Source organism: Lissotriton vulgaris, chromosome 8, assembly GCF_964263255.1.
Source record: "Lissotriton vulgaris chromosome 8, aLisVul1.2, whole genome shotgun sequence".
NCBI lineage: Eukaryota > Metazoa > Chordata > Amphibia > Caudata > Salamandridae > Lissotriton > Lissotriton vulgaris.
In genome coordinates this window covers 1,144,805,374-1,144,818,408 of record NC_141696.1, presented here as the reverse complement: position 1 = coordinate 1,144,818,408, position 13,035 = coordinate 1,144,805,374, and the positions used below count along the sequence as shown (strand labels likewise).

Below are 13,035 nucleotides of genomic sequence, written 5' to 3'. Positions count from 1 at the left end.
TTAGCACTGTGGTTCCCGAGTTTACCTGGCCAAAAGGTGCAAGTTCTCTCTTTATAATAGTAGTATAGAGTATAGATTAAAAATATGATTAAACTTCCACAAGACAACTGCCGAGTATCATCATTACATAAACACAAGTCTATAATTTTTTTAAATCGAACAATTTCTCCTTTGTTATTCGATAATCCATTCAGTTTACGCTAATCTAGGGCGGTAAACAAAAAGCATCATTACCTATGCAGAACTACTGCTTGGAGCGAATTACCAAAGCCCATTTCAAGAACATGGCTACGGCTATAGCAATAGGGGGACTTGGGTCTGTGGCTAAGATTCTCAATGCCTCCCTATATCTGCGTGTTCTAATTAATCGGCATATAGGTTTCACCCACTTTTTTCGAGGTGCAGCATAGCTGGGACAAAAAAACAAGATATGACTTTCAGATTCTTGCTGGTCCCTGCACCACGGGCATTTATCGTCGTCAGTTGTTCCTGCCCATTGTTCTGTAAACACCTTTATCGGGAGAGTGCCTATCCTAAATTGAAAATAAAGATTACGATCAATCGGGTTCTCTATAGCATTCCAGTATGGTTTCAATTATTGGTCGAGCTTTGAATTCAAGAAATCTACCTGTAAGGTGAGAGGAGAGACCTTTTGCAAATGTTGTCGTAATAGTCATCTCCCAGTAGCTGGCTTTCAAAAGATTCTTAGAGGGAAATACTGCATTTGCGGGGTCATCCCAAAGTTCTCTCATTCCCAATCTTCGTAACAGGGATTTAATTTCCTTTAGCCAAGTTATTTTTTGGAAGGAGTTTATTTCAATAATATCTTTTAGACCCCGAGGGTGATGCAAAAATTCCTCAGTGGTCCATATTCTGTGCCAATACAATAATGGACGCAGAGTAGCTAGGTCTTTACCTACTTTCCTCCCAAGATCCCACATCAGTGGTACTAATGGAGTACTTTGCAGGACACCTATGGCTTTTCTCAAGAACTCATTTTCTGCCAATGTCAGGCTTTTAAGCTTCTCGAATACCCATAATTCAGAACCATAGAGGACCGAGCGTAATACCTTCGTACCATATATCTCTAGAAATGGACTAATAGGTTTCGGTATAGAGTTCTTAAACATTTTCAGGAGGAGACCTGACTGCTACTGGTGCTTTAGTACAGCCAAATCAAGTTGGCTATTCCAGCGCATGTCCCTCTGCAGGGTCACCCCCAAATAAGTAAAGGCATCAACCTGCTCTAGTGGGCAATTATCCATATCCATGCTTCCTCTGTATGGTTTAAAGGTCTTGGAGGGTTTACGATCATTAAGGGCCATAAACTTTGTTTTTGCAGTGTTTATTTCCAGTCCGTGCGAACGACAAAATTCTCCAAACCGACAGAGTCCCTTCCTGAAGGCCACTCGGTGTCTTGGAGACTATCAAGGTGTTGTCCGCAAACATGAGGATTGGGACACGATTGCCCGCCATCACAGGGGCATCAGTTGGTTCCAAGGAGAGGTAGTCGGCCACCCCGTTCACGAAGAGTGAGAACAGGGTGGGTGCTATGACACATCCCTGCTGCACTCCCCGCTCAACCGGAAAGGTTTCCGTCACCTCTCCTCTTAGCCCCCAACAGACCCGGGCGAAATGGTCCTCGTGCAAACACACAACCAGATTCAGCAATTCCGGGGCCATCCCCAATCCCTCCAGGACTCGCCACAGATTTTGGCGCGGCACCATGTCGAAGGCCGCCCTCAAGTCCACGAACACTGCATACAATGTCCCTTTCCCCAATACCACCGTCCTCCAATAGAGGATAACAAACCGAAATACCTGGTCAAACGAACTAGTCTTGGTGCAAAAACCGGACTGGAGTGGGCTCAAGATGTTATTGTCCTCCATCCAGGCCTGAATTTTCCCCAAGACAAGACGGCCCATAATCTTCTGAATAGAGTCTATAAGGCTGATAGGCCTATAGTTGCCTGCCTGAGCCTTGTCCCCTTTCTTATACACAGGCCTAATTTCTGCTCCCTTCCAGGAGTGGGGACAGCCATCCCTTGGGCTATAGCATTTACTAAATAGAAAATGTATTTCCGCCAACGTTGCCTATCGTTTAAAAACACGTCGGCAGGAATACAATCCATCCCCGGGGCTTGTCCCTCAGTTACTGAGTCTAATGCCCTATCTACGTCCCCTAGACTAAAAGCATCATCTTTATCGGAAATGAATGGGGGAATGCTTTCACTATCGTCACCGCTACTACATGCGTATTGCGGCCCAAAATAATTAACCCATGAATCTTGGGCAACCTTGTTCTGCGGGCAATCCGGACACCCACCCCGATCCCATTTAAAAATGTCCCAGAAAGATTTAGAGTCTTTAGCTGCACACGCTTCCTTAAGTTCCCTCCATTTACCCTCTTTCCATGCCTTTTTTGCAGTGGCCTGAGTTTTCCTGTAGTTACCACGTGCTGCTCTTACTTTAATAGAATCCCTTGCTTTTAATGCAAGGCTCAACTCGACATGTAATTGCCTACAGGTAGCATTATACCAGCTCTCAGGCTTCTTTCTTTGCTTGTTCCTATCTGAGCCTGATTTACAAAAATATTTCCGGAGCTTAGCAAATAGATTATTATGGGTATCCAGAAGGGAGGAATTCATTACCCCATTGAGTGCACCTGTCTCCAGTATTTCCAGTGCCCCGTCAACTTCGCTCCTAATAGCAGTCAGGGCATCTGCATTCTTGGTGACATTTTACCACTTAAGGTGGCGTTCATCATTCGTCAGGGCGATTTCAGCACCCTGTGCGCCCCGGGTTACTACTCCTCCTCCCTCTAGGCCCAACCTAAATTGTGAAGTCAAGGGATTGTGGTCACTCTCAATGCGGTTTTTCACCTCCATATCCACAAGAGAGTGCCACATTTGTAAATGGACAAGCAAATAATCTATTCGGCTAGACCTTAGATCGTTATCATAAGTTCTAGCTCCATTCCTGTCCAAAGTTGTTCGGCCGTTAGCTGCCCTTAGATGGTTACCAAGACATAGCCCTTTTAGTTGCATTGCGGCCTCTGACCATCTACTTATGGGCTCCAACTCAAGTTCAGGGACCCCGACCGGGAGTCTTCCTCCTCCGTTAGACTCAAGACCTCGTGCCCTAGTGGCTCAAAAGTCGTATTAAAATAACCCGCTATCAGGGCCAATACATCACTTAAGGCCTCAATTACGGCTTCTAAGGCTGTTACTACTTCCGATTTCTTTCCCCTTGCATAAACATTAAATATAGCAATGTTTTGGGTAGCAGAGAAGGTAAGGCGTACCACAAGAATGTCACAATTTTGGACAGGAAAAGACTGAATCTTACAGTTTAGGTTTTGTTTGACCCAAATCACCAGTCCTCCTACAGGACGGCCCTTTTGCTTCTTCGCAGCCGGGACATAGAAATTAAGGAATCCCACCCTGTGTACTGGCTCAACAGTCCAAGTCTCTTGAAAGAGACAGATATCAAAGTTATCAATTAAATCTGTCCACAACGGGTGGGAGGGTGGTGCAAGTATAAGAAAGGATTCAGCTCTTGACTGCAAATAGTGTGCCATATCCGTATCACATGACGCCGCTATCACATTGCAAGCGGATAGCCCCAAACCCTCCCCAGCGCAAAGGGCCCGGACTTCAAGAACTGTGTTCCAATCCAAACTTCACATCTATCCCTGCTCTCACACCAATAATCTCTCAATTGAGATCAGCAAAATACACCCACAGATACACATGAACAGATTGCTCGCTTGCTCACCCCCGTTGTTTTGATTACTTGGTTTATTCCCCCCCCCCCCCGCTTTTTTTCTTTCCTCATTCATTGGTTGTTTTTCCTTCTCCTTTTCTTTTTATTGACCTCCTTTTTACTTTGCATATTTATGCATATTTCCCCTTCCCCCGGTTGTTCAAGTTTGTGGTGTCCCAACAATTTTATTAACGGGCACATTGGTTAAATTGTTTGGAATACACCCTGTTGGACGTACTCCTCTTGTCCTTTGATTGGTTCGCAATACCCATTTCCTAATTCGTGGATCACCTAGGACGACACGTCTCCTACATATGATCAGACAAGGGCAGGAATATCACACACATACGAGGCTGCGACATTGAGGGACATACCCATGTAACACAAGCCACATTTATGGTAGATCCAGACGACAGATCACTCTCTGGGGAATCACTAGGCATACAACCACCATACCAGACAGGGCCTTGTTCCGGGAAGAGCATCGTTATCTCAGCTCTTAACTGTATTCTTCTTGCCCGGCGAGGATCACCTGCTCTATGGAGATGGGAACAACTATCAGTTACAAAGTACTATTTGGAATTGTTGTTTTACTTCTGCTTACCTTTATCCTTTTACCCAGTCAGTTGTGATATGAGAACAATGCCCTGTATTACATTACTGATACTAATAGCTATTAATGAAAATTGAAAGGATGACTTGTTCCATTTGCCCGTTGTTTTGACATGTATTGTGAACATATGTTGAAAACTTAATAAAAGATATTCAAACAAAAAAAATCTATGAAATCTGCCCAGTCTGGCGAGGCCACCTTCGACCCCATACCAGCCAGATTCCATGACATCAATGATGTCAAACATATTTCACTGGGAGGGCTATTAGAATACTCAGTCCCCTTAGTGTAGGGAACTTGACATGGCATTACATCCAATTCAGAATTTGGTTAGGGGTTTTCCCTTCTCGGTACCGTACCTGGGGCATAGGTCATCTTCAGCCTTCTCTGTGAGAGCTACACTCCTTTCATTTGGGCCAGTTCTAATTGACCTAAAACTCAATCTATCACACGCCCGACTGTCATTCTCAACCAGTGGATCCATACTCCCACAATCATAAATTTGCTGTCAATCACAATCTACCAGCCCTGATAGGACATCAAACACATTAGATAACATTATGTTCCCTGGGAATTTTCCCCTGTTCATGGAATAGGCTGGTGCATAAAAATGAGACAGTGGTAGCGATAAAATTGAGGATGCTGTATCCCCTGGTGGCCAGTTACAAATGTATTTGACAGTATTTCTATCCCTAAAATTAATAATTATGCGATCCCCTACAGTGGACTTTGGCTGTTTCCCCACCCACCCAACTCTTCTAGCGAAGAGGATTTCTGCACTCATATGGGATGGTAGTGAACGATTATTGTTAAGCCAGAAAATACACTTATTCTTTAGGTCCATATATGTTTCCCTTTTCCCCTGATTCAGTGGAGGGACCCCTGCCAAAATGACCACATAAGGAGATGATTCTGGGGGGAGCTCTATAGTTGGTAGACCAGCTACAATATGGGCAGGAACTTGTTTCTGGGCCACAGGTCCACTAGGAACTGTTAGCTGTATTCTATCCTTTTGTACTGGTTGTTCTGCCACTATCGGATTAAGTGGAATGGATTCAGGACAGGGCTCCAAAGATTCAGACAAACCAGCATTATCACTCATTTTACAGGGTGCTTTAGGGTAAATAACTGCTGCACTTAGTCCTGGGACACCAGACAGCTTACTGTTCACCCCAATGACAAGATTCACCCCCCTCGCCTGTACTGATGCAATTGAAAGTTCAAGACACACAAGTCTAGATTCAATGGAGTCCAGTCTGTCACACAATGAGAGGCAGGCCCTCTTAACGATACACTCTAATTTTGTCCAGAATGATGGGCCCATCTGGCTTTGTATTTCATCCCTATCGCATGATGGAAAAATATCCCCATCGGTCGCTAGTTGTGTTGTGGCGGTGGTAGGAGATTTATGGGAAGAGGCTGATATCAGAGTCTCTTTAGGTAAAGCCTCATTAGGCAAAGTTTATTTCCTTATTTTTGCTCTTCTCCCAGAAATTTGTGCTTGAGCCCCAGTGCGCTTCCTTTTAGTTGTCGGTCCCAATGACTGTTGAGGTCCGCCCGCTTTAAGGTTACTGCTAGCTGACCGGGTCTTAATATTGGGCGAATACAAAGACCCTGCAGTAATACGGGAGTTAGTCACAGGTCTCGTGTCCATTGAGATAGTGGGACAGTCTGTCTGGCATATTAAAGGCCCCTCAGGATGTAATAGTGTTTGACATCTCTCTCCCTCCCCCGGGGATGATGTTAAGTCATAGGTGTTAGGCTGTTGGGGGTCTGGGAACTGGGCTTTAGCCAGACTGCCCATTGAAGATCTCTTATCGAAAGCAATGTCCAGAGATAATCTCTTTTCTGTTAACTCAATGTCCCGGGCTAAAGCTGTAGATACTCTTACCAGAAAATTGTCCAGAGTACCCATTAGTGACCCTCCAGTAGATTTCCTATTATCATCACCCATGGTAGGTGAGGCAGACACGGTACGGCGGAAAACAGCTCAGTTGGTAAAAAAATCCAAAACAGTACCAAGCAATACCAGGAAACACAGCCTCTCACTGACCATAATTAATGATTTTAGAGGGGTAGCCCGTCCCGTCCTTCACCGGGCCCGGGCTTCGCCCGGCTCGTCCCGAGTGCATCCCGCGAAGCGGGGTGCTGCGCTTCTTAAATGTGCCTCCTGGCGCTGCTGCGGCGTGGGTAGAGCGCGCCGCCGCTGAGGCTGCCGGGAATTGCAGTCCCGGGTGCGGCGGCGCGGGTAGTGGCGTCCGGTGACTCCTGGCGGTGGCGGCAAAAGGTAGGGCTCTCACTCCCTACTGAAAAGCTCCCCAGCTTCGCCGGCCGCTGCGCTTGTTAAATGCGCCTCCTGTCGCTGCTGCGGCGTGGGTAGAGCGCGCTGCCGCTGAGGCTACCAGGAATTGCAGTATCGGGGTGGCGGCGCGGGTAGTGGCGTCCGGTGACTCCTGGTGGTGGTGGCAAAAGGTAGGGCTCTCACTCCCTACTGAAAAGCTACACAGCTTTGCCGGCCGCTGCGCTTGTTAAATGCGCCTCCTGGCGCTGCTGCGGCATGGGTAGAGCGCGCCGCCGCTGAGGCTACCAGGAATTGCAGTATCGGGGCGGCGGCGCGGGTATTGGCGTCCGGTGACTCCTGGCGGTGGTGGCAAAAGGTAGGGCTCTCAATCCCTACTGAAAAGCTCCCCAGCTTCGCCGCCCGCTGCGCTTGTTAAATGCGCCTCCTGGCGCTGCTGAGGCGTGGGTAGAGTGCGCCGCCGCTGAGGCTGCCGGGAATTGCAGTTCCGGGGCGGCGGCGTGGGTAGTGGCGTCCGGTGACTCCGGGCGGTGGTGGCAAAAGCTACTGAAAAGCTCCCCCAGTGAGACTCACTTCATGAGTGGCCCAGCTGTCATGTTTGACCCTCATGCAGAAACAAAGATGTGAGTCTGTGACCGATGCAACCCACCGCCTCAAATCACCTATGCACCTGTGCTCAAGAAAAGCCCAAGGGAGGTGACGGTACCTACGCTTGAGTTTGCCCAGACTTGACTTCCAGTCGCGCCTGCAGCCTCTTTCATACAACTTCAGGAAACTCCTGCACCGGAATTGGGACCCCTAAAGACATCACTGCACCAACGCCCCACAACCCCAGGCAAAGTGGACCAACCAAGGTAGGGCTGCTCATCACCAATGGACATACAGGGTATTTTTATACCCATACTATGTTTTACAAGCATGTGTGCAGCTTGACATGCCTATTTTGATTGTCATATGTTACCACCACCAGACATAACAGAAGAAGGTTTCAGAGAATCAGACCTAGGGTAAGTGCCAGGGAAAGCAAACAAGGGAACCTGGAATCAGCAGAAAGGGTGTAGAAAAGGGAAACATGAGGATCCACAACTGAATAAAAAATGCACAGTCAACATGGTCCTGTGCTCAAGCTCATAAATGATTTAAGAGAGACATTGTGGTTGGTGGTATCTTTGCCATGCGCAGCTTACTCAAAGGTCACTGAGCACTGCAGCTTCAGGCTTTGCATGGCACTGCTGCGAAGGTGGTCAGAGGAGGAGGGCAGGATGAATGGAGGACGCCAGCACGAGAATCTGGTCTGCTGTGCTCACCTGGCCTCTCTCTGCCTCTAGGGTCACTGATGCCCTAAGAGAGTGCTGTTGGAAAGGCCCCTGCTGTAGACTACAGCCATGGATTTTTGTTTGCTGCAATGCCAATGGAACAACACACAAACGAAAATATAATGTAGGTAGGAAAAAAGGAATAGGTGACAACGTTTTTCAGCTATAATTTTATTCCCAGATGACCATTTTTCAAAAATCATATACCATTTTATTTATTTATTTAGAAGTTTTGTATAGCGCTAGCTGGACCTCAGGGTATCAGAGCGCTTCACAACAAGTACAATTATGAGCATTTTTGGCAGAGACAAAATCTGCAACTTACAAACTTAAGCGCGTTATAGACATAGTTACAATACAGATCTTGTGGTCGAACAAGAGGGGTGAGGCTGAGGGGTTTAATGAAGAGGAGTTAATTTGCTGATAGCGAGTGGGGTATTTATCAAACAAGAAGCGGTGCGTCTGGAAATCCCTTCGATTTTAGTTTTAAGACAACTGTTTTAGTCCACATTGAGGTTATGGTGCGGTGTCGAACACTACTATTATGTCCATCAGACCCTTTTGGTAGCAGGGACAGATACTGTTTGTTAGTTGTCCAAAAACATGCAATAGTTAAAAGTTGCTTTTTAAAATAATTTATTCTGTACTGACCATACATCAATTAAGACAAAATGTGAATGAATGAAAATTAGATAGGAAAGAAACCTATGCATTTTTTTAAACGTGCCTATGATTCTGAGTTTAGGAATATTAGTTACTTGAACAACTCTTAATTTTCAGTTATCAAAACTATCATGCAATTTAGAAGACATTCGCAGAATGTGTTCTTTCTTGCACACTTCTTTATATTTTGAGGCCGAAAATAGTGGGAATTCAATTGATAAAAAATGTAGTATTTTGTTTTCCCTCATTTCTCCCACGTGAAATCAATTATGTCTTCACATGATTACAACTTTGGTATGTTCCACTAACACGCTTTAGGTCCACCCACCCATGGAAGGTAGCACTTCAATCAGAAGAGGACCCTGTCTGTGTCCTTTCTGGCGGTAAATCTTCCTCGTTGATCAATGCATATACCCCAGAGTACCAATCAAAGTGAATGTACATAGCGCTAATGGAGTTGACTGCTTTCACTTTCACGCTGTGAGGTCAGCATATTAATACTCGAAAAGTGTAATAAATAAGCAAGGACAAGGTGAGAGGGGAATTCTTTCACAGCAACCTGGAGGTTTTTTTTGTTTTTCAAACCAAAACAAATTCTTCTGGTGCTTAAACCAGAAGGATATTCACCCCCAAAATGGAGGATGCGATGTTCAAGCTTAGACAGCAGTCAACTTATTGCAGGTCAATTGTAGCACGCAAACGTTCAGGGTTTTTTGGATCCTAAAAGCAAATGTGCATTAGAAGTAAAAGACGTCACCTCCTACACTTCTGCAACATACCAATGTACTTAAAACAAGGTGCTCAATGATAAGGCCACTGATTGTAAATAAAAATCAATTATATTGTCAACTGTTATCCTGAAAATGTTGGCAGAGTCACTGTCCTCTTTTATACCCTTTATTGAAACATTAGAATGAACCTCACTTAACAAGTATGTGAAGAGATCAACTGTTTTTTTAAGTTATAAAAATGAATAAATCGTTTCCCATTGCTCACCCCAAACAATAGAGACTTGGTGGTGTTTGTGGCAGTGAATTTATGGTTTGTCCATGGAGAGAAACATTTCCTCTGCTTTTCCAGCCTTGAGGATCCAGGGCCAGGTTTCAAATCTGGATCATCCATACACTATTTACCAATGCTGGGGAATATCTACTTAAGGATTCTCTCTCTGGCTTTCTAAATAACATACAGGAGATATTGTCTACTTATGAAAGGTAGTACCATGCTGTCATGCAAACACACAGCCCCTGGCTACAACTCCTGTACTGACAAGCATTTAAGAGGGCTTGGAATTTTCATAGTGCAGACAAACTTGCAACCTGATTCACTTGGGGTTAAACAGAACTTTCTACCTCATTATTTCGAAGAAAACTTTAATGGTTTATGTTCTAATTAGTATCATGCACTATCGCCTACATACCATTAACTAATGAACTTTAAGTTAAAAGTTAGCGAAGTAATAATTTGGTAAATTGGTCTGATTATGAATTAGGACCACACATAATAAAATCTTTTTAAAGGGGAAAAACAAACTTACTTCCATAGATTTCTAATGTTTGTACTTCAGGGTTGGGTTCAATAATGGCACTCAATCTGTGTCCCAAAGCTTTAATACAAATGAATGAATTCTAAAGCTCTAGCATCTCAGTAGTGGATTTTCTATGGACCCTGGACAATTCAGAAACTACTTATAACTAATGCTCCTTCAGACAGATATGTGTATACAAATTAATTTCAGAGATATTTACTCCAACACCTTTAGATACAAGAAAGAGGGAAGAGGTATAGTGAGGTGAGGGGTGTACAATGTGTTAACCTATACACAGTACCTGGAAGACGAGTTAGGCTCCACATCTATTTATAAAATGTGTCCATTGCATCTATACGCATGTCCTCTCAAACTGCTTGTCCTGTACACACATCCATTGGGATTGGAGGAGAAAAGGGAGCATTAAGGTGTTCTTAACTCACCTCTGTACTCATCCCAGTACTGGGTCCAAGCCTTTCAAACACACTGGGCCTGCGAGAAGTGCTATCCGAAATGGTCTTGGTATTCTCCACTGTGACTTTCCGTCTTATTTTAGACATTTTTGGTTTCTTTCGCCCTGAAAATAAAAAAAGGTCAATAAAATTGATTATGTAGTTCACGTCGAAAAGGAGCAGCTCTCAGATTTGCTGGGGTAGGGAAAAAGGAGGGACAGGCAAGTTAGAAAAGAGCAAAAGTCTATGCACAGTGGGAAGAGTTTTGATAGGATTCATTGCAAAGCACTGGTTGAAGCTGATGGAAGGACAGAAGCGTAAAACTGGGATTTTAACTATTTCTATCTCAAATTGCTCATGTGCACCATGCCCTTTTTACCACCCAAAACCCAGTGAAAACGTATGTATACCTGGTTTTGTACTTCCGCACTCAAAATAGGAGGGTGGAAAAAACATATATGTTGACCTTTACCACAGAGATGCACCTGAAGGGAAATGTGATCTTTTGGAGAAATTGCGATAAAAGAATCAACATTGATCCCCTTTCAGAGCAATCTCCCAGTCAGCTCGTCTGGGTGAAGGGAATCTGCTTGCACATGCAGATAAACGATTTTGATATGGAGCAACACCCGTGCCATTAAGTATCTACAATGGCTTCCTGTCAAACAAATGATCAAATTCGAAGCCATGTGTCTAATGCACGAGAACCTGCTTGGCTTACCCCTGTTACACCAGTTATATCTTTCAAGCCCAACCAAATGCCTACGATGGCGTGCCTCCCTAAATGATCGACTGCTACTTCCATCAAAGCGGAAACTGTTTAAAGGCAGACTTCACTAACAAGGTACCTATCTCTGGAACTCTCTTCAACCAGACCTCCATCAAGAAACTAACTTAAGTAGCTTCCACAATTTTCTGAAGACCCAACTCATCTGCCAAGTGTTTGCGAATTAAATACTGACCTATACTGCAGTCTAGCCCTTCCCCCCACTTCTGCTCCATCAGCGCTCTATGGTTTCATGTGGTTGCATGAATAAACACATGAACGAAAAATAAAAATAAATAAATTAAACAAAATCTGGGGCAAGCGACAAACCAGAACATCAGTTTCATTTCTTTCTAAAACTACCCACATACATTGCATCCAGTTTAGCACTTATGAGGACCTCTATACAATTAAGAGTATGTACACTCCGGATATCCTCACACTCAAGAGTTTCATGGAATCAACAAACAAATCAGAGGTGTGTTTTCTGTTAAAGATCTAGAATATAGATATCATAACACCTCCTTCTGAACGAATTGCAATTATCAAAGCTGCAACCCACTGCGTGCACCTTCCAAACAATTAAGATCTCTTACCATCAGGACTTTTGCCCTTCTTCACAAGTACCTCTTTAACCAATCCCTTATTGTTGGCACATACCCCAATGCGTGAAGTAAGCTGTGGTATGTGCAGCATACCTCATTATAAAAAAATCTACTTCTGTTGATCCTTCCACTCTGCCAAATTATAAACCAAAGAATTGCAATGTTTTATTTTCTCTAAAATAAAAACTGTTTGTCTGCATTCATATCACACTGTACTGCTTCTCAAATAACCTTCTCAGCTCTTTTCAATCAAGTGTTTCCTTCACTGCATGAAAACCAGACTTCTGCAAATGTTCAACATGATCACCAAAGCCCAACATAAATCGTCACCTCTTCTCCTTAACATTCTTTTAGACCCGTTCACTGCATTTGACATGGTACATCACCGTACTAGAGTATACATAACTGAATCACATGCCTGGCCCCCAAATGTCTCAGGTGGCTCCTTCTTGGTTGCCTGGAATTCTGAAACCTTGATACACACCAGTTTATACACCAGTTTTGAATTTCAGTCACCTCTCTAATTTGAAGATACTCAAATATGTAATGCTTCTTTTCTACGCTCTCGTCCTTCAAGCACAATATGCAAACTGTCTCACAGCCATATGCGGCTAGATGGATATATGCTAACTCATGATAACATTTTAAAATTGAAATGGAGTACTTTCAATCATTGGCAGCACAAAGCTCTACGAATCTGCCAAGTTTACCTGGCACACTGAATTTGACCTCTGCTAACATTAGGGTTCTGTTGAGCCTATCTATGAGGATGGATTTTCTTTTTTTAACGCAGCACATTAGGCTAGACTAATGCAATACTCTACTTGTAGGTGGACCCCAGTACTCATTCGCCACACTAGACAAAGCCTATACCTTGCACAAAAACTCTGTACAATCCCCTAATGTATACTCCAACCTATACATATCGCCACTAAGGTGACTGTTTCTCTGCCAAGAACAAACTAGTTTATACGGTAGTGTTGCTTGTATTTAAAGCAGTGAGTGGCAGAATGGGACATATCTTGCTA

General features: G+C 44.1%; 1 protein-coding gene across 3 annotated transcripts in view; it reads right to left on the bottom strand.

The window, feature by feature from the left end:
* Window positions 1–13,035, bottom strand: part of ZC3H13 (zinc finger CCCH-type containing 13) — a 519,948-nt gene that overhangs the window by 484,303 nt on the left and 22,610 nt on the right. For all 3 annotated transcript variants that reach the window (XM_086935008.1, XM_086935009.1, XM_086935010.1), the window contains exon 2: window positions 10,628–10,761. In XM_086935008.1, the coding sequence (XP_086791134.1) occupies window positions 10,628–10,761 (134 nt within the window). The remainder of the gene's footprint in view (window positions 1–10,627; window positions 10,762–13,035) is intronic.